The 22,889-nt window shown below is 43.8% G+C and overlaps 1 protein-coding gene across 1 annotated transcript in view; it reads left to right on the forward strand.

The window, feature by feature from the left end:
• MSH4 (mutS homolog 4) overlaps positions 1–22,889 on the forward strand; it is a 1,592,310-nt gene that overhangs the window by 316,801 nt on the left and 1,252,620 nt on the right. Inside the window, exon 7 of the mRNA XM_086925563.1 lies at positions 16,237–16,410. Coding sequence (XP_086781689.1) covers positions 16,237–16,410 — 174 coding nt within the window. The remainder of the gene's footprint in view (positions 1–16,236; positions 16,411–22,889) is intronic.

The raw sequence follows: 22,889 nt of genomic DNA on the forward strand, positions 1-22,889 counted from the left end.
TCTCACAGTAGCCCTGAGGAGCGTGTTTAAACCTAAAGCTGCGGCCACCTAGAGAGAAACCGAAAAGGTCCCTACTCTCCTCAGCAATCGGAATGCTGAAGAAAGCATTCTTCAGATCGATCACTGAGAACCAGGATGCAGAGGCTGGAATCAGAGTCAGTAAAGCCGTTATGTCGGGCACCACAGGGAACTGAGGAATCACAATTTTATTCACCTCCCGTAAATCGATGACAAAACGATAAACAGGAGGCTTTGATGGATCAGTGCGTTTCCGAATGGGCAACACAGGGCTATTGCACACGTTTCCCCGAGTCTCCTCGATAACATCTTTTTCGATCAAATCGTAGATGATCGCTAACAGCGCTCGCTCACCATCAAGGGAGATACGATACTGGGGAATACATGGCAAACGCACATTAGATTTCAAGTGAACAACATAAGGGGAGATGTCAAGCAGGCCCACGTCATTGGGACCTGTAGCCCACAAAGATGCAGGAAGAGAACTCAATTCCGGTGGAAGCTTGTCGATGGACAAGTACATAGGGGAGATAACTTTCTCACCCAATGTAAGCTTCACTCCCGCAGGAGGACAATACAAAGTCGCATACAGACGTTTCAGCAAATCCAGGCCCAAAAGATTTTCACCACAACCAGTAGTCAAAATCAAAGGAGCTTTCAGCTCACGAGGCCCAATTGTAAGGGGCAAAGGGCGCGAAACCGGATTTCTAACAGGGGCGCCAGAGAATCCAACGGAAACATTTGTTAAGCCAGACAAAGGTGCGCCAGGGAGTTTCGAATGCATGATGGAACTTTTCGCTGCACCAGTGTCCAACAGAAAAGGCTCAACTACGCCCGAGGTGGCAACTGCGACGTAAGGCCCTCTCTGATCAACCGGAACTGATATTACTCCCTCTCCTTGTCTATGGCTGTCCTAGTAACTACCGTTGTCAGTGCCCTGATCGACGTAATAATCGTCCACATTGTACTGTGCAGATCTGCCTTGCGATGATCCACGCTGATCGAAACAATTATTAGAATCAGAAGAATTGTTAGAATGATCATTTTGAGCACCGCGACCTCTACCACGTGAGGCCTGTTGAGGACCACTACGACCTCCTCTAGATGAATTACCACTATTTCGATCACGCAAAACTGGACAATCAAATTTCAAATGACCCTCTCCCCTACAATAGGCACACTCATTGTACCCCAGCGTAGATCTCTGCGAAGAGGAGTCATTTCGTGATTGCGACCTATTCGACTGAGACTGCGATCGATTCCGCTGTTGAGAATCATTCTGATTCGAACGTGGAGGATACGCTTGTTGCAACAACACTTTTGTTTTGAGCTCTTTCGTCTTTTTGTCCGCACGATCACTTTCCTCTTTCTCTCTATTCTCATAATATTGGGCCGTAGCCAATATCTGAGCAGAAGTGGAAACAGCCCACGCACTCTCTGAATTCTTTAATTTGTTGCTGAGGTCCGGCAACAAATTTGACACAAACTTGTCCACAAACAATCTCTGACCTCCCTCAGTACCCATATCTTGTCCACTATGATCAATGAATGCCTCCTCAAATCTTGTAAAGAAATCAGAGACACTGTCATCCTTCTTTTGTTTGCAAGCGGACAATTTATCCCAGTTTACTTTCATAGCTGGCATAAGCGTTTTCATAAGAGTGATTATTCTCTGAGGGAGATCGGTAATGAGCTGTTCGGGCTTAGCCCCACCAATTTGTCGGGTATCAGCCGCCACAAGAGCAGGCCAGTCACCGCCTAGCTCGGCTACATGGTTTTCCTGACGAATTTTCGCCCATACCGGTTGCGGAACGACATTGCCGAACAGCATATTGATGTCGGCAAGATTCATTATCGTAGCATCCACTAGCTGAGACAATTCTTTATAGTACCCTGCAGGATTTTTGCGAGGGTCGGGCAAAGTCTGCTTGACCTGCAAATCTTCCGATCGTTTCCACGGAAGATGTATCCACACTCTAGAAATGTGGCAGAATAATAGGATTAGCCTGTGTATCGCCAGGCATCCACACTGGTGGAACTTCGCGCATGGGATACTGACCAGGCGCTGCTGTCGGTTCGTCAATTTCATCTGTGAACAATGCTCGAGGCATTATAGCAGGACGAAAAGATAGCAACTGCTCGACAGCACGTCGAACATTGCTACCCACCATTATTCCGCTCGCAAACTGAAGCTGAAGATTAGTTAGAGCAGCCAGTACATCGTCAGCCGCATCAGCTGATATCTGATCACGTAAAAGCTTGCACATTTCCTCAAACACGAACCTCTGTGTCGGTTCATTGAATTGAGAAAACGTATCAATCACCACACGTGTAGGATTCCTAAGGGGGTATCTAATCCAATTTGTCGCCATATTATATAGCGTATCACATTCCCTACCACCAGGAAGCTGACTTCGTCTTTGGGGAGCATCAGAACCAGCGGACCCAAGAATCGGTCCAAGAGAAGTGAAAAAGTTAGCAGCAACAGAAGGGACACGACGTCGAGCAGACGGGGTAGAAGAGTAACACAACGGGGTAACAAGAGAAGTGTCAGGAACAGATGGGACAGCAGGAGTAACCAAAACAGTAGAAGTAGCGGGAACAGGAGTATGAGGAAGTATAGACGGGGGAGCAGTAGGGACAGGAGCAGGCAGAGGAGCAGGAACAGGTTGAGGAACAGGAACAGGTTGGGGAACAGGAACAGGTTGGGGAACAGGAGCAACCACAGGAACTGCGGTATCCTGTGCATACGGAGGTGGTGACTTCAATAGATAGGACAACAAGGGGTCCTCTACTACCTCCTCTCCCTGCTTATCTGTACCCGTCGGTAAAGCGGGGTAACACTTATCGACTGTCATGCGCTGCAATCTATCAAAAACTTCCTTTTCCTTCTCCTCCTTATCTCGCTGAAACTGCTCTGCATTTCTTACCGTTGTAACGATCCCTTCTCTCTTATTACGTTTAAGCTGCTTGATTTCTTTCTGCTTGGCTTCTTTACGCCACAACCGAAAGGAATCAAACATGGCCGGCCTTGCTTTTCTTCGGAACAATTTAGCTTCAAGATTATCTAGAATCGGGGCCTCAAAACTACCATGAGGTGGCCAACTAAGGACACCGTCTTTTTTAGTGTAACGAACCCAACACTCATTGAATGCAATTGGACCCAAACCATGTCGACTATATAATTCGTAAGTTGGAGTTCCAACCGGAGGTATCGGACACGAGTCCTCCAGTCGGGAATCCGCACCACAACCTCTGAAGCAACTGAACAAAGTACTACGGCCAGGCATCGTGCACACTAACCGAGTTTCACAAACGTCAAGGGTTATATGATTACAATGTCCCTGCAAAAGAGCAAAAACCCTCGGTTTTTGGCGACTGCAGACGTCAAATAGCACAACAAAGAACAAAATACCAAGAACCACAAATGCAATGGAACCATGCAACAACTAAGCACCCACAACAACAAAGAACTCTGGGAGCGACCCACAAATACTTAACTCAAAGATCAGTGGCGTCACCAGGAAGGCCCGTCAATCGTCTCGCTATACCAAGGTCTACGCCATGCGCCAAAACAGGTCTACAGTCAGGGCAGCAGTCCGTCGCAGCCGTCAGGAGGCGGGGATCTTCGCGGGAAAAGTCGTCGGGCCACTTGTTTCGACAACAGGATCGATGAAGCGGGGTGCACCTTCCCTCGGAGATTTCACACGAAGTTCCTCACGATCGTCGGGCTTTGGACCGGTACCGCTGATGCAGCCCCACATTGGGCGCCAACTGAAGGACTGGGTTTTTCTAAGACCCAGCGGTGCCAGGGATAACACCTAAAACCTTCGTGGGTAACCTGTTCCGGCGTACAAATGACAGAGACACGGGACACTTCCTTCGGCGTCAAAGATTCGAGGTTTATTACTGCAGGGAACACAGAAGTCACAAGAAGTACAACACGTGCATGTTCGAGGAGTCTGCTTCAAATTGTATCTGTGGATCGCTCTTCTTATACAGTTTTTGGGCATAGGATAACATGGTGAACAAAAGATTACAACCTGGTTCCCATAGTAAAGGTCATAGGGGGTCGCTTTCATGTATTCAGGGCCCGGAACATAATTACAGTAGCATTTGGCAGTTCCCAACTGTAAAAGTACATCTTCCCACCATTAGTACATTCCGTTCGGCTATAAACGAATCAAGGAAGAGACAGAAACAGGTGCAGAGGAAGACGGGGACAGTGAACAGATCGAAGAGGGTGTAAAAGGGGTGGTATCAGGAAACACGAGTTGCAGGCATCAAAGGAGACGTGCCTAATGAATGCACAACTGAGACAATAGACCGGCACGGAAAGCTGAGCCTCGAGCGGGGCCATCTGCCTTACAGTGTCATCCCCCTCATCATAAAGACACCCTCAAAGGAACACGTGTCTTCCGCAAGAGTTTGGGAATCCCAGGGTCGCGAAGCGGACAGCGTCCGTTCGCTGGCTACTTGAGGGCAAGAAACAAAATGGATGCCGTATCTAAGATGGAACCCGGGGGTTCAGATGAAGAAACCCACGAAACAAACGAACGGTTTAGGCTAGCACAGCGAAAACGCGTACACCCACTAAACTCGTCATTTGCGGTTCATAGATACCAGACTCGACCATGTTCGTGCGAGTCGAAAACACCACTTACAATTGTCACGGAACCTCAATGTAGAATGCTCATTACACGCAATAAATTCATTTGAGCAAGAAACTAGGTATTTTGTACAGTCATGTGTTAGGCACCATCCTTTGTTTTGTAATTGCTTTAGACGTCAGTGCTCCTTTCAGTTTCCTTCTATTAAAAAAATACATTTCAGCAAAAAGTCAAATCAAAGAAAATACAATTCTCAAAGGATCTTTACAAAATTTGACAGTAGATACTTTAAATAATGAGATTTAATGAAACCTGTTTTTGGTGAACTTCTTGGCAGTGCTGGCTTGATGGTTTTATGACGAGTATCCATAAACACATTAATCGAGCTGTCCCATGTAGATTATTAGAGGAAAACACGACTTTCAGCATCGGGTTCACGGCTCCATGATGTGCAGATGGTCCCTATGATTCAAGCATGGGTTCTTGTCCAGTGAATTCTTTTCTCACAGCTAAAACCTTCCGTATTTATTTACCTTGCCACTGTGGGTGTAAAACAGGAGTTGAGTTCTCACTTAGCTGAAGGTTAATTGCCGTGTATACCACCGACCAGAGTAGAATAAAATTGAGGTTAAATGTCTACGCTCGTTCGGTTAGTGCATGCATTGCAACAATGTAATTTATGTTCTTTCTACAGCGAGCAACTCCTTCCTCACAAAGACTGAATGTATCCACTTGTATAGGCAGTGTTGAAACATGTATGCAATACTTTTTAATTGGCAATAGAATATGGCACTGATAAATCACATTAACCATTTATAATGAAAACACCAACCAAAGTGTAGCTCGGGAAAACACCACATTCAGATGGTGTCTATACATGGTATGCACAGTATTAGTAAAATAAATACATCTTTCATTTCCTAAAAAAATATTTGTAATTCAGTCTAAGTCTGCAGTTCATGGAAAGGAAACATATAGGCCCACATGCATCAACAATGCCATTTGCGATTCCTTATTAGCGAAAAATAAGGATTCGCTAATAAGGAATAGCAAAAGGATATGCATGTAGAAATCGGTAAAAAAATAGCGATTTCTAAACATTTCTTAATTAATACTCGCAAATTGCGAGTCGCAATTAAGGAATACCTCCCCATTCATTCCTATGGGCCTAGGGGCCCATAGGAATGAATGGGAAGGCATTCTCAATTTGTGATTCTCAATTAGAGAATCGCAAATTGAGAATGCAATTTCAAGGGTGTCAGGGTGTCAGAAGGACACCCTGTTGCACCCCTGAAATCTGCATATGAGTACACCTTGCATACACACATGCCCCAAGGGCATGTGTGTGTGTGTAAAATGGAACTTTGAAAAATGCACTTTAGTGCATTTTTCAAAGTTTTTGCAAATTACCATGAATTTCAACTTCATGGTAATTTGCAGAGAAATACAATTGGTAATAACACTTGTTCTACTATTCTGTGTTCTACTAAGTCTCCCAATAAACGTGGCACCACACTTATGTGGCTAGGCCTATTGCCCGCAATAAGAAAGGGCAGAAAACACAACATGGACCCATCAAATATTTCCACTGAAAACTGACCCTTCTTTGCAATGTGGGTAACTGTAGATTTTGAGCCCTAGATTAGCCGGCACCTAGGAAAACCTAGCACACCTTCACATTTAAACACCCAGTCCAGTTGGGGGTGGCATGCGAGGCTCTCATCAGGTTTTCTTGCCCAGACGACCTCAAACTTTGACTAAAAACACATATTCCTCACAATTCTGTGACGGAAAGTTTTTGAACCTGCAGGGAGCAACACATTTCCTATCAACTACCAATTTTTCAAGTCTTCTGTTAAAAATGGTACCTCACTTGTGTGGGTAGGGCTAGAGGCTGCGACAGGAAATGCGCTAAAATGCAACATAGACTCATCACATCACTTTTTCCCATTGAACCCTCCACCCCGTTTTCACCCTTTTTTTTGGCTGTGCTGGAAGCTGTGGATTTTGGGTCCTAGCCCAGCAAGCACCTAAGGAAACCTAGCAAAACTGCATTTTTTTAAAGCTAGACAATAGGGGGAATCCAGGGTAGGGTGACTTGCATGGCAGTTTTCTTACCCAGATTCCCTTGCAAACTCGGATTAAAAAACACAGTTTCCTCACATTTCTGTTATGAAAGTTCTGGAATCTGCACGCAGGAACACATTGCCTATCATTCCCATAAGTCTCCCAATACAAATGGTACTACGCTTGTGTGGGTAGGGCTAGTGGACAGGACAGGAAAGGTGCCAAAACACAACATAGACACATCACATTTTCCCACTGAACACTGTCCCTTTTTTCATAATGTCGCTAGCTGTGGGTTTTGGGCCGTAAATTATGGAATCTGTGAGAAGACACAAACTTCCTTCCACTTATCATTACTTAAGACTTCTGATAAGATTGGTACCACACTTGTGTGGTATGGGCCAGTCGCCGCGACCTGAAAATGGATACATCACATTTTTTCCACTGAAAACTGACTATTTTTAGGGTCGAGCCAACGAATGCATGCGCTTGCGCATACCTCTCGCTGCGAGACACTGCTGTAGTCAGTAAAGGGCTTGGAGCCCTCCTGTGACTTACTATTTGTTGTCTTCACGTCACTCTTCTTTACTGGCTCTGTAAGTGGCCAGTGCAGCTGAAACGCCACTTCCAATGCTGGCTGTGAGGCAGGGACTAAGCACAGAATAATTCAAGTTTAATCCGTGCCCGTCCACTGCTTCCCACTTAATTGAGGTACTATTTGATGCCCCCACGCACTCCCCCTCCCTGATGCACCATACATAGTGCTTGCATGCATTTCAGATCACGTGCATGGTGCTAGAGTCCGATCATGCCATATTTTATCCCATTTTCTTTATTAGAAGTAAAGAAGTTAGCCTTCGACAATTGTCAATTTTGTGTATTCTGTGGGGCATTTCTGTCACAGAGGAGATTGTTGAATAAACAGACTGATCCTGGAAAAATGTGTAACCGTTAACTCTGATTGATGTCAGAGCGCCCGTCGGTTATGTTGCATTTTTTGTCTAATTGTAGACTTGGCCGGACTGGCCATAGCGGACATCGGGCAATCCCCTGGTGCGCCGTATGGGTGGGGGCAGGTTTTGGGCCCCTGGGGCCGTTGTTGTTACAGGGCCTTTTTTTGCTGTAAAATCGGCCCTGTACCAAAATCGGCCGAAAACCGGCCTCGGCAAAGAGCTCGGTGGCACCTCCAAACCCCCCGAGTGGGGAGTGGGTGGGGGGGGGGGCAGCCGAGCACTTTGCCAGGGCCGGTTGTGGTTCCCAGTCCGGCCCTGATTGTAGATGTGCCAGGAAGGGGCATAAATAAAAGCAGAGCCACTGTTTCAGGATAATTTACTCAAATGTCTCTCAGTAAAATCTATTTTTCTCATCAGTTCTTTAACGTAATGCTTTGGGTAAAAAAATTAAAAGGAGGACTGGGTAAAAATGATGCTCATTAGAATCTTGAGCAGGTTTTCGACTTGACAGTGAATAAAATGTTAGCAGGTAAAATTGGCCTAAAACACAGTGTATGCCTCTACAGGGACCTCTAGTAACGGCCTGTGGTAGTGCATGTGTGGAGCCAGCACTAGAGCCTGGCTCTACAGTTACCTCCAGTAATGGCCTGTGGGAGTACACACATTTACATACATTTACCCAGCACCTGCACCTGACTCTACAGGGACCTCTAGTCACAGACTGCGGTAGTGTAGAATTTAGTAAACCTGGGACCATATTTAACAATGCTATCATCATCTGAGAGTTACTGGGTACTCAAACTAGATCTGTCTTCACATTTCCTGATGTCAAAAAGGGCTGTCTGAAATTACCCTTACACAGCCATGTACTGAGAAAACTCAGTAAGACCATGGTGCAGTGACTTGTGTGGCTCTCGCCATGTTTTGTTTCACAGAAACCCTTGCAAACCTTAAACTTTGACCAAAAACACACATTTTCCTCACATTTCTGTGATGCAAAGCTCAGGAATCTGTTGGGAGCAAAACAAAACCTATCCCCTACCATTCCTCAAAATCTCCCAGTCTCTCTATCCAGGATTGTTGGGACTTTCACTGTGCTGTAGTTACTACTAAGAAAACTCAAAATCACACATAATCCATATCTCTTTTGAATTGCAGCTTGCATTTGTGTGTACGTATTATAGGCCTCATTTACTACAAAATGACGCAGAGCTGCTTCATTTTAAAAGCACAAGGATGCGTAGCGTTAAAATCAATACGGCGCAATCGTGAGCTTTCCCCTGCACTGGGGCACAAAATGCTGCCATGCACCAGAGCAGGCACCCTTACATCATGTTGCAAAGGTGCCTATGTTGTGGGGTGGATATTTTTGTGCAGGAAGGGACACCTTCCTGCACAAAAACAATAATTGTTGGCATTTTAAAAAAGCCTTTGCAATGCAATAGTTCTCGCATTGCTTTAAGGTTGACCTAATAGTGTTGCATTTTTATTTGCTCCCCCATAGCTGACTTTCTGTAATGCGAGACCTATTGCATTGCAAATGCTTGTTTTACAATGTGGCTATCTATTAATTTTTGTCCCTAGCTTAGCTGACACATATGGGAAACCCAGCACACCTGCACATTTTTGAAAACTAGACACTCGGGAATTAAGAGGGGGGTTAGGGGGTAACCTGCGTGGCTCTCACCAGGTTTTCTTACTGTGAATCCTTTGTAAGCTTCCAACTGTGACAGCAACATTTTCCTCACATTTCTGTGGTGGAATATTATGGAAACTGTGGGGAGCAACAGATTTTCTACCACCGACCAGTCCCAAAGTCTGCTGATAAAAATGGTAACACTCTTGCATGGGTATGGCTCATACCTGCAACAGGAAAGACGCCAAAATGCAACATGGATACATCACATTTTTCCACTGACACCTGACCCTTTCTTTTCACTGCAGCTAGCAGTGGATTTTTGGCCTTAGCTCAGCTGACACCTATGGAAACCTAGTAAACCTGCATATTTTTTAAAACTAAACACCCAGGGCAAAAACCATGGTGCTGTGGCTCTCGCCATGTTTTGTTTCACAGAAACCCTTGCAAACCTTAAACTTTGACCAAAAACACACATTTTCCTCACATTTCTGTGATGCAAAGCTCAGGAATCTGTTGGGAGCAATAAAAAACTATCCCCTACCATTCCTCCAAATCTCCCTGTAAAAATGGTACCACATTTGAGCGGATAGTATGTAGCAGCAAACGGGAAAGGTGCCAAAACGCAACATAGACACTTCACATTTTCCACTGAAAACTAACCTTTTTCCCCCAATGTGGCTTGGTCATGATTGTGGGCCCTAGCTTAACCTAGGAAGCCGGCACATTTTTGAGAACTAGACACCCAGGGGAATACATTCCAGCATTACCCACATAGCTCTCACCAGGTTTTCTTACCTAGAAGCCCTTTAAAAACACATATTTTTGTCACATTTCTGTGATGCAAAGTTCTGAATTCTGTAGGTAACCACAAACTTCCTTCCATCTAGCATTCCTCTATGCCTCTCGATAAGAAATGTATGTCAGTTGTGTGGTTAGGGCTTGTGGCAGTGACAGGAAAAGTGCCAAATTGCAACATGGGCATCCCATTATTTCACTGAAAACTGACCCTTTGTTGCATGCTGTTGACTTTTTGCCCTAGCTTATCCAGCACATAAGAAAACCCAGCAAGCCTGCACATTTTTTAAAGGTTGACACCCATGGTAATCCAGGGTGGGGAGACGTGTGGGGCTCTCACCAGGTTTTCTTACCCAAAACCCCTTGCAAACCTCAAACGTTGGCTAAATAACACTTTTCCCTGAAATTTCTGTGATGGAAAGTTCTGGAATCTGCGGGGAGCAACTTATTTCCTACCACCTACCACCTACCCTTCCCCCAAGCCTCCCGAAAAAATAGTACCTCAGTTATGTAGCTTGGCCTAGTGCTCATGACAGAAGGACACCTATTGCCCTTAGTTTGATCTGTTCCTCTCACAGGCACTAGGCCAAGCCACACAGGTTAGGCAGTATTTTTATTGGGATAAGTGGAGGAACGCTGGCTGGCTGGCAGGAATGTTGTGGTTTCTTTCTGATTCTGGAAGAATGCGTCACAGAAATGCTCATTTTAGGCAAATTCTGAGGTCTGCTGGTCATTTTGGCTAAAGAAACTTTGTGGCATCTTCAAGAGGCACACCACCCTGTACTCCCCTTGGTGTCTATTATTCTGAAATGTCTGGATTTGGTAGGTTTACCTGGGTGGCAGCTGAGCCCAGGCCCAAAAACTACAGCTACTCTTTTGCAGGTGCTAGGCCCACTCACACAGGTAAAGTACCATTTTTATTGGGAAACTTGGGAACTCTTGGTGGCTGAAAATTTGTAAGTGTCCGGAATTCCCGTACTTTGAGTCACAGAAATAGTTGTGGGATCCACACAAGACGCACCACTAGGGAGTCCCCCTGGTGTCTAGTGTATGTAAGTATCTGGGGTTGGTATATTGTACACACACATACTGGTTGGGTTTGGCACAAGGGTGAGTGACAAGTTCTAAATGTTAATTTAATTAACTCAAGATTTTGCAAAAATTCAAATTTAGAAATCACTGTTAATAAGAATTAGACTTTCTAATACTGAACTAGTGAGTCAGAGCGCATGAGCTGTAAAACCACGACAAGACACCAACAGTTTTACAGGCGTTCCCACACCTTTCATGCTTCACACACACAACCATTTAAACTGCCAGTCATGGGTCCAGCACATTACAACACTCACATCAACAAACTGCCCCATTTCATGCCCCTTCAGGACTAGCAAAGTAATCACATCATCTGGCAGAGTGTGTAGACTGGCGTTTGGCTACCGGTATATGTGTAGTGACCTGCAGCATATCACACTACACACACACTGCCAGCCTGACACCAGCCACAAATACCACTAGCAATCATACCGCCTGGCAGCATGCTCCAGACTGGCAGTCAAATGCCAGTCCCCACACCACCAACCAAAAGCTACTCAGAAATCACCATGAAGCTCCACACCACTTTAATTTGTAAAACACACCCACAATGAACAGACTGCACACACAAAACAGAGACAGGAAAAAAAATCCAACTAACAAGAGCACATTTTATGTAGAATCGAAATAACCAACCTATTGGTAGATTATAAAATACCCACTATATCTGCATACATAACAGTTGTAACTAAGCACATAACACTGATGCCGATGAGGGGGCCCTATTATAGATAGGATGCACTTTTCCTGTTTGCACCCGAACACACCCTTAAGCAGGTGCGCTGGGTGCAAACAGGAAAGAATGCGCTGTCCTCAGGGGAGCCGCGAACTTGTGCTGCGCAGCGCATTCAAGAGAATTAAAAGCTGCTCTGTGTTTGTCTGTGCAGGTGGCAATCCGCCTGCGCATTGAAAAGGGATTTGAGAACCCTTGCAGACGGGTGCAATAAGTGACGGCACTCATTTGAAAGGGGATGTTTTTCCCGTCCAGAAAGCTGGCATCAGGGAGCGCACTGACAGCTTGTTTGACTCTGCACCATTGTCTAAAATACATTGCTGGCGCAGGGGCAAAGGGATTCCCTCATTTGCATGGGGGCCACACCCCCAAGCAAATTACAGAATTCCTTCTTGAGAAAGCGCTGGCACTACATGTGCGCCAGCGCTTTCAGTATTACAGAATGGGCTGCGGACGTCTGCGGCCCTTTCTGTAATACCAACGTGCCCTTTGAGCTCCTAGAGGCACGTTCTATATTATGGCACCTGCTATCTAAACAGAAAATATGTAGCCAATAAGACCACAGCCAATTACCTTTCACTGTCATAGTTGCTCCCAATACTTGGGTTGTGTATGGTACAATTTAAAACATATGGGCACGCCTAGGCTAGGGTTAGAAGGACACTCGAGCAGTACATACAACTCTCCTTTTGTACTTATTTTCAGACACTTGGCCTGATTTAGATCTTGGTGGACGTCTTACTCCATCACAACAGTGACGGATATCCCATCCGCTGAAATATACATTTCATTGGATATAATGGGATTTATATTTTGGTGGATGGGATATCCGTCACCGTTGTGACTGAGTAACCCATCCGCCAAGATCTAAATCAGGCCCACAATCTCTACATCTACGACAAGAATTTTGGAGAAACTTATTCAGGAAAGTGGCAATCTTTCAATTTAGTACAGATGCCGCAATAGAGGGGTTGCTGAACTGTTCCTGTAGACAGACAAGGGAGGTTTAACTGGCGTGACCAAAGGTGTTTGAATGACACCCTAGGGCATCCATTTTGTTGGATGTAGTTGCCTCACACACCCAGAGGGGTGTCATGCTTCATCATTGGCGTTTGCTCCTCGTCGGGGAGGCGGTGCAACCCCCGACGGGCTCACCTCAAAGAGGGGCTCTTTGGCGGAGATCTTTTTATCCAACAGCCTTATGGTGAAGTGAGGGTGTGTGGGCAGGATGGTGTGTTGCTTGGTAAAGTTATTAAAATGTAGCAAGGGGTACCGGAATTCACTTTATTCTGGGGGTCCCCTGGCTGCAATTAAAACGTGGAACTAGCTCGCTAGGTATCAACAGGTTAGGTCGAGTGACCCTAGAGAAGGCTAGAAGTGAGACTGGTCGACATGTTTCTCGCTCAGGGTAAAATCACCCGCGATTCATCAGGACCTTATACAAGTGAAAATAAGAAGAACAACAACATGCTTGTGTCATGTGTGTGGTGTAAGTTACCTCTGTGGATACTCCTATGCCTAAACACAGAGGAAAAATAAAGAAACAAGCAATGGTTATAACGTTTCCTGTAAACCAAAACAAGTCAAGTCATCGCCAGGGCATGAACATGATGTGGCATGCTGGTGGTACTGTAAACCATTGAGCACAACCAGTGCATGCCTGAGTGTGTTGAGCGTGCAGCGTGCATTGTGGGGAGCACACACACACACTATTTACGTGAGGTAAATTGTGATTGGGAAAAAGGGTGGTTAAAAACAAGGGTTAAAATGCAGCAGTCTAAGAGAGATATAATACACATCCAGTGTCGTTTAATGAGCAGTTCTGGTAATAAAGACACCAGCTATATCACACTGTGGTTTTACACCAATCTCACACTGTGGCTTGACAAGTGGTGGTGTGAAATTGAACACGCTCCCTACTCACCTAATGGTCAGGGACTACTTGCCACATGAGGGGTCGGCGGGTCAGTACATCGGGGGCAAACCCCAGCCACGCCGGTCCACACCCACTGCCATCCAAACTCCAGTGCTCACACACTGCAAGCCAAACGCCAGTACACACAGACTGGCAGCCAAACTCCAGTTCACATACACACAGAAACGTTTTCCCTGGTGTCAAATAATTTTCTGCCATCCCTCTTCTCCGTAGGCATATTGGTCTAAGAAAAGTCTGATCTTCCGCAGGGAGAGTAGAAAACAAAGAACGTGTGTACATTACTGGGGAGTGACCCTCGGCCAGGAGGCCACTCACCAGCATACATATAAAAAGTCAAATGGTTTTCCACCCCACATGGGGGCAGATGGGCAACGGAAATTACTTATAAGCCCCATGGGGGCAGAAAACAGCCAAAACAGCCCAAAAATGAGGAGCGACCCTTGTTTAAGGGGCCACTCTCCAACCAACAGCAATGTTACACTCCTTAGTGTCTAGTGGTTTTCCACCCCTTTGGGGGCAGATCGGTCTACAAAATGCTAGACGTGCCCCTTGGGGGCAAAAAATGGCCAAAACATGCTGGAGCGGCCCTCGCAAAATGGGTTGCGCCCCCCCCCCCCCCGGGAAGCAACCCTTGCCCAAGGGGCTGATCTCTGACATGTATCTAGATGAGTATCTGGTGTCTAGTGGTTTTCTGCACCATTTGGGGGCAGAGTTGCCTAAACAAATGGGCGGTCTGCTCCCAGGGTGGCGGAAAATGGTCAAAACATGTGCCAAATATCAGTAAGTGACTCATGTCCAAGGGGGCGCTTGCTGCAACAACTAAAACATCCCTGATGTCTAGCGAGTGCTTTCCTCCTGCGCGATCATGGTCCCATACACAATTCCGCAGCAGGAATGCACTGCGGAGAGACACTGGGGGAAAGGAAAAACTCCCAGCGTGTCCTATGCATATTTTGATTATGTTGGTGCGCTGTGTGTGTGCTGACATCAGATTGCTGGGGTAGGGGTCAGGGGTGGTAGCGGAAGCCCTTCTGCTGCCATCCCTGGTGGGGGCATGAGGTGTGGGAGGGCATGCGGGAGAAGCGTCAGTGCTTTCTCCGTTAGGACATGCTGGGAACTTCCTCAGCACCCGAACGTATGTCCTTAGCATCCAAGGAATTAATTTCCTGAACTGAACATGTATCTCGCATAATAAGATGCAAAGCTTTTCTAAAATCAGCCTCAACACCTTGTGCACACCTGCCAACCTGTTCTGATTCTAAATGCGCACATCATCAAACAGTCTGAAGAATCTTGCTCCCGCACTCGTGGAGCACAAAGAGAAAGTTGTGGGCCAAAGACCATGATACTCCAAAACCCCTTTTCAGGGAGGTCTTTTTCTGGAACCTCTCTTCCCCAAAAATGTATCTGTAGCTACAGTGTCATAGCCATTACAGCGCTTTTAAATTTTGTATTGGGGGCTCTTTCCTGATATTTCATCCAAGTATTATTCTACCTTTGAGGAGCACTGTTTTGAGTCTGATGTTGGAGAATGTTCCACCTCAACACAACTTGAATACTTCAGGTAGGCATTTCACTGAGAGAGGTGAATGGATTTTTGGAAGTTACAAGATGACTAAATCCCAGTCTATCAGGCATCCTCAACATAATCGGTGCTGGGGCCTGTTAAAAGTTGTTGTATTAATCGAGGATCATTAAATTAACACTCCTTTGTACAGTAATCATTTGGTTTTATTCTTGGGACTCCTACAGTGGGTCAAGCCAGGGCTTTCTGCTCCTTGCACAGCCTCGGCATTCACTAATCCTCTCAGTCACTTAGCCTCTGGCTCATGGTCATCAGAGCTTCCTTGTCCAGGGATTTATTAAGTAATCTACCTGCACTGCACCCCCATGGTGTCCTCTGCCCTTTGGTCATTTCTTTAGCAGTGCACAGATCCCCAACTGAGCAACACTCCACTTCCAGTATGTTCTGCTGGTGTCCTTCATACCGTCCACCTATCTCTACTTATCATATCATCAACAGTCACACAAAGGTTCACCTACATAATTTTTTGCTATTTTGAACGAGGTCCCACATGAAGTTTGTGACCCATTAAAGCTGACAACTCCTAGTCATTGTTGTACTTGTTTCTGACTCTCAGTACAGCCATGTTGATGTTGTATGTCTTACGTATGACAGTAACCTGTAAATCATTCAATATATTGCCATGCGAATATCCCCGTTATTAATATTGTAAAAATCAAGAACAGTATGTTAAGTACAATTTTATGATTGGAATATATTGTTAGTTTACATAAACATTTCTTCTAAAGCATTTTAAGGGCCACCTGGTAAATTTAATGTGCTTAAGAATTACTGAAATTTGAAATGTACTTTGATTTTGCATTTTTAGGTATTACTGCCTTGCTGCCGTGGCAGCCTTGCTTAAATATGTTGAGTTTATTCAAAATGCGGTTTATGCTCCGAAGTCGATCAAGATTTGTTTTCAGGGAAGTGAGCAAACAGCCATGATAGATTCAACATCAGCTCAAAACCTTGAATTGCTAGTAAACAACAGAGATTCTAGGTAAGACGATGTTAATATTTGCTTTACAAATTGCCTCTGCTATTGTGTAGTAACAAGCAAAGCTGAAAGGAAGGTTTGTACTACAAATTGATGCTCTATAGTGAACAACCGAAATGGAGACTTTGCCGTTATGGGGACACCATTGACATCATGTTTAAAAAAAGATTGACACTGTGACCTATATAATTGGTCTTTCTTCATTCATCAGAGGCGCCAATGTGTTTCTGAAACATATCTATATAGACTATTCCTTGTATGTTATACCAGATAGTTCTAACTGTGCCTCAACGCACAAATGTTATAAAGAAGCCAGATGTGGTAATCCACAAATACTATGCACACCATAAGGAGAAGTAGACTCCAACCAGTTAGAAAAAAAAGATAACTTCTTCGTAAAAGTTAGACACGCTCCAATAGTAAGTGCGTGCTTTATTACGTGTTTCTAGCCCCCACCCGCCTCTTCAGAACCAAAGTGATTAAGAACCCAGTATATAGTACTGTATCCCATCCCACTCTGTCCATTCACATAAAGGTTTTGTCTACAGATGTTTGGGTCAGCCCACTGCTTTCCATGGGTTGGCTTCCTTGTCTGACTCATGTGTTTACTTATTATTCACCTTCTTCCCATCTTCCTTTGTGTTTTACCTGCCCCTGGACCATAGCTTCCTTACCATCCTTCTGACCGGATTTTTTGTATCTTCCCACAGTGTATTCTTTCAGCTCTCCATGAGGGTGCAGGTGTTTTCATGCTGTCCTGTTTGCTGCTTCTCCCTCACATCCCCACCCTCTTTGTTCTCAATGTTGCTTACTCTTCTCTAAGCTCTTCCCTTCCTCTGCTATCCTTCCAAATCCCGCTCAGTTTTTGTTAGACTTTTTTATGCCCCCATAATCTGGCCCCTTTGTTGCTACTCTGTTACTCCCTGCTTCTAGTTGCCCCTTTCTAATTAATATGCTTTCACACAATATATATATATATATCTTTTAATGTACTGCTCCAAGATTGGCGTCCACCAATTTGGAAAGGGGAGCCTCGTGGCACATGTGTGCACGTATGTTCTGACATATGCATGAGTATGCATCATCACACATAGGTGTACATGCATGATTGACACATGTACACCTATGCATCACACTGGGGATTTTTTCCAATGCGATCTTGTATTAGAAATCATTTTTTTTTCTTTTTGCTGATGCTATGCAACATTGACGAATAGCAATGGCAAAGTAAAAAGGTGAGACTTCTTTTATGGCATCCGTCTTGCTTGTTGAGTTATGGCATCAAATTAATTTTTTGTGCACTTCCACCACTTTCAGCTTCACTGAGTACAAAGGTTTGCAGTCATTACCCTACCCCACTTCAGATGTTACCACTAGTTGTATGTCAGAACATGGAGCACAAAAATATTGTCCTATTAAAATATCATCATCAAGTCAGATTATGATTATTCATGTCAGCACATGCACAGAAAGAAAATTCAAATGAGCATTTTAATTTTCAAGGGCGATATTTAACTCCATTGAAAGGGAAGACTTCCTAAATACAATTTCTGTATTAACTTATTTCACCCACCTATATCTTGATGGATGTGAATTACAACCCTGATTTTTCCAGACGAAGAAGGCAGAGTGGCACTACTTCTTCCTGGCAGCTGTTAGGGTTAATGTTCCCACCAAATGCAGACCATTTATCACTTCCAGAGATAGAAAATACTGCTAGAATGCTGTTTTGACTTCTTTACATTGTCTGTACATGCCTGTGTGGGATTCAGGTGCCCATATTTAAGACCCCAGATGGTTGGCTAATACAAGGATGGTAGGCAGCGATGTGGGATTTTGCCTTGATTCTTGGTTACAAGAGCTTGTCTGCATATCAACTTCATGTGAGATCTTTCTGATGTCTAAAGGAGGTCAAAGAAAATTGCCTCTGTCTTGGTCACTATGATCCTGTCAGAATCTCTGATACTGAATGGTCTGAGTTTAGTTGTAACTGTTGGGAATCTAACATTTGGGTCAGGGAGCTCACATTTCTCTTTCCACATGTTAATTTGAAAAGCAATTTCCTTGAACCCTGAAGAGTGGATTCCAGGCATTTGCAGTTAGCATTAAGATCTTGCAGAACCTCATCAGCTAGGACCAATTCATGTTTTTTCTTAAAATGCTGCTTAGCACGTTTCCTCCTTGTTGTCTACACATAGGTAATAGTTTTTATGGATTTTATTTACCCAATCACGGCAAGGAAGCTATTTATACAGTGGCGGTTTGGCACCCTACCCATTAAATCCTTTACTAGCAAATGGACCAATGGAGGGGATAAAACATGCCCTGGCTGTAATACCTGCGATGAGGAGGAAATCCATGTTCTGTTTTTCTGCCCTTCCTACAAGTCACCTAGGAAATACTGGCTAGTGCCTCTATGTAGGAATATGGGCATAAGGAACTGCGTGACATCATTCAGAATATTGAAAACTGACTCCTCCCCTCACATTGTTTTCGCAGTTGCAAAATACCTTTTGGCTATGTGGCGCATTAGGTCCAAGCTGCTCAAGGCAAAACCACCATAGGATTGTATGCCTGCCCCTCTGTGCCATTGTAACCCTCACCTTTCACCGACTTTGTTTCTCATTACATTTTGTCCTACCCTCATTCCCAATGATATGCAATGTTGTTGCTGGTTCCCTGTATGCACTTTAAATGCCCGGGTTTTAAATGTCATGAAATATTGCTACTTGTTTCTTGTATGCACTTTATTGCCCGAATTTTAAATGTATGTATGTTTTTTTTATGCTCTTTTATGGCCTATATGGCCGAAATAAAGAATTATTGGATTGTATTGGATTGGTAATAGTTTTACATTTATTTGTTTGTGTAGTTGCTCTGAGATAATAGGCTGCACTAAAAAAATGTTCTGAACTACTAATGGCAGATTACTTGAGCTTCAAAGTACAGGCTTTGTCCTTCCTTGTTTGATCAGCTGTACAAGAAACGAGTTTATCAAGATTTGTATTAACATTTTTGCTCTGCTAAGCAACATTGAAGAATAGCATTAGCAAAGCAAAAAGGCGAGACTTCTTTTATGGCATCTGTCTTGCTTGTTGAGTTATGGCATCAAATTCTTTTTTTGTGCTCTTACATCGCTTTCAGCTTCACTGAGTACAAAGGCTTGCTGTTATTACCCTACCCCAGATGTTACCACTGGTTGTATGTCAGAACATTGAGCACAAAAATATTGTCCTATTAAAATATCATCAAGTCAGATTATGATTTTGAAGAGATCAATAGTAAAATACCAACAATGATACAATAAAATGGCTTTTACATATAATAAAATGTACTAAATAGACAAAATAAGACCCATGTTAACCCTTTCGATGCTGATGACGAGCTCAGCTCGTCATCACCCATGGGTGTCGTGTGCTGATGACGAGCTGAGCTCGTCATGTAACGCGGTATTTTGAAAATTGCCGCACACGGCAAAAATTACCGCAGCACCGAAGGGGTTAATACATGTTTAAAAAAACTTTTTTAAAATGTAAAAATCCAATTAGCCGGATTAGGAACTGAGTTGCTGCTCCAGCTGATTTAATACCATATGTCAAAAGCAATCATAAATCGCTGGGTTTTGCTGCAGGCCATGCCAGCAGACTATGCCAGGTGTGGAGCCTGCACCTTTACCCCACTGAATGAAATACATCAATGCGATTTTCATGTTTTGTTTATATCGTCACTGTCAGTCACAGTATACCAGTCACAATCAAATTGATTTAATTTTAGGAAAGCGCTGTATATTCTTAGTTTGGAAGTTCTCGGCTGCCTATTGAGGACAGCCATTTTGTCCCCTTCTACTGGCCCTCTCCGCAGCAAGATCACTCCAGCTCGGAGAGTGAGGCCGGTCCCTGGTGCTGCGATGCCATGACATGTCTTGAAAGGGACTTCTGATATTTACCTTTTTTATTAGCAGGTTCGCGGGACTTTAATTAATTCTAGCTACATGATCAGTTCCCCATCCCCCACCACCCTCTTTGTTCAAGGTTTGCTTTACTTGTGTTTTTTTGTTTTTTGTTCTCCTGTACCCGCTTCCTTACTATTTTTCTTTTCTAAATTATCCATCACTGGCCAACAGTTTTTTGTTGTTATGTATGCCACCCTTTCCTATTTATTAGGATCCACTCATATGTAACTAATGTAACTATTATGTCCACATCAATGTAAAGCTCTCTGATACATCCGGTCTAGTTAGCGCAATATAAAACTCTACAAATAAATAAATGTAGCCAGCACCAGCAACAAGCATTCAGCACACCAGGCACCTTCCTGGCCTATTTATGATGGCATTTTTCAAAAACAGAACCTATATTAATGATATTTGACAACGTTATTCCAATACAAGTAGCAAATAGGCACATTCATACATTTTTACCCTGTGGTTTAAAAGAAAATTATTATAAATGAGAGTGTCAACTTGAAAAAAGTGAAGCTTCATACACTTTATTTTTTGTTTTTTTTGTTTTATGTAGCGCAAACTCAACCCCAAGGGGTCAGAGCGCTTTACATGAGCACCAGTTACGTTATAGACTTACACATTCATTGTTTTCTGTTAGGCACAGGGAGATTAAGTGATTTACCCGGAAATGTAAAAATTAAAAGTAAAAAACAGATTAAATCAACTGCTAAGAGTGCAGGGCTGGGCAGTGCTGACTAGGCCTGGTGAGACTTTTAAAACTCTTGCTCTGGATCCTTGCGGGGCCAGCGTTATGAGAGGCTGCAGGCACCAAATAAACTTCAGTTTAAACAGAACAAAATGTGAGTCAGCCAATTTCAGATGTGCAACGACTTAAAAATATTGCCGCATACACAGGACAAAAATTCTGATGGCCTGCTTTTTTGATTGATATGTTGTCATTTATAATAATTGTCGTGAAATAATCCCACTAATACCCCACCACCCATAACAATAATAGATTCCTTTAAATCCAGGTGAGGGTATGAGGGTATTCACGTTTTTCTTCTAACAATTCTACATTTATCTTATTCCAGCTGTATGTCTGATTTGGTGAGAAAGAAGTTTTGTGTATGACTGTTTCACGGAATGTAAGTTGGATAACAAAAGAGCACGTATGATTAAGGTCCATTTTTTCTTTGTTCGATTTCTATTTCTTTCTGGCATTTTTTATCTATTTCCTTCACCTCCTCTTTTGAGAATAGATTTTAATATATGTCCCTCTCCCTTTGCCCTGATCAATTGGACAATTTTGTATAAAATGAAAAATTAGTTGTGAATTAAAAAAAATATCAAAAATAAAAAAAGATTAAGACTGACATATGTTTGTCCTGTGTCTGCGGCAATAGTTTGAAGTCGTTGCGCATCTGAAATTGGCTGACTCACACAGCAGTACTGGCATTTTGTTCTGTTTAAACTGATATCTGGCGCAGCCTTACTGCGCTTTAGCCAAACCCTTTCGTTGTTTCCTGACCAAATAAACTTCGGCACTCACTTGCGAGCCAAATAGAGTCAGTCTGAGGGCTGATTGTGGGCCATTGTGAAAATATTCCTGTTAATTGCAGCACAGGAGGGTGCTGCAATTAACAAGAATACTTTCACAAGTGCCCACAATCAGCCCTCCGCCGCGCTCCATTAATAGAAGAAATGCAGCAACTGTAAAAGCATGAGGTGTGCTTTACACGTCGTGCTTTTGAACTCGATGCATGTCTTTTCTTAATAGAGCTCGGCTGAGGGCTGATTGTGGGCACTTATGAAAGTATTCCAATTAATTGCAGCACCCTCCTGAGCTGCAATTAACAGGAATATTTTCACAATGGTCAACAATCAGCCCGCAGCCGTGGCCTGTTAAGAAAGAAATGCAGCAAGTGCAGGAGACACTTGCTTTAGAACTCGACCCCACAGCCCGACAATTACAGTTTTTCACGCCACCAGCGTTTTCAAAGCGGCGGCACGAATGCTGTCCCAGGATGTGTGTGCAATTCACTCAGGACACTGTGCGCTCTGGGTCAGTGAGATGCGCGGGCGTACAGGCGCGCACCTTACAGGGAACACTGGTCGTGAGGACCAATTGCATAATCCTGCATATCGTGCTGGCAATGCTGACATATTTTTCTGTATTACGGAAAGAAAGGGGTAGCTGTATCACCCTCTAGGGTATAGCCAAGAATACTCAAATGTGAGCCAACAGAATAAACATAGCTCTAGTGGGATAGATTCAATAACCAAGTGCATTGTATGAAGGTTACCCTTGTTCACAATTTATGAATGGTCTTTAGGAGTTGATACATGAAATAGAGAATTTGATGGCATTCATTTAACTTCAAGTTAAAGCAAAAACTGGGAAACCATGGACGGTTGACACGTAGACAATAACATACTAACCTTCCAAATATATCTGTCTATATGAATTTAAATTTGCACTTAAACCTGCTATCAAGAACATGACCCATTTATGCTAGCATGAAGTTTCATTAGTATC

Source organism: Lissotriton vulgaris, chromosome 1_1, assembly GCF_964263255.1.
Source record: "Lissotriton vulgaris chromosome 1_1, aLisVul1.2, whole genome shotgun sequence".
Taxonomy (NCBI): Eukaryota; Metazoa; Chordata; class Amphibia; order Caudata; family Salamandridae; genus Lissotriton; species Lissotriton vulgaris.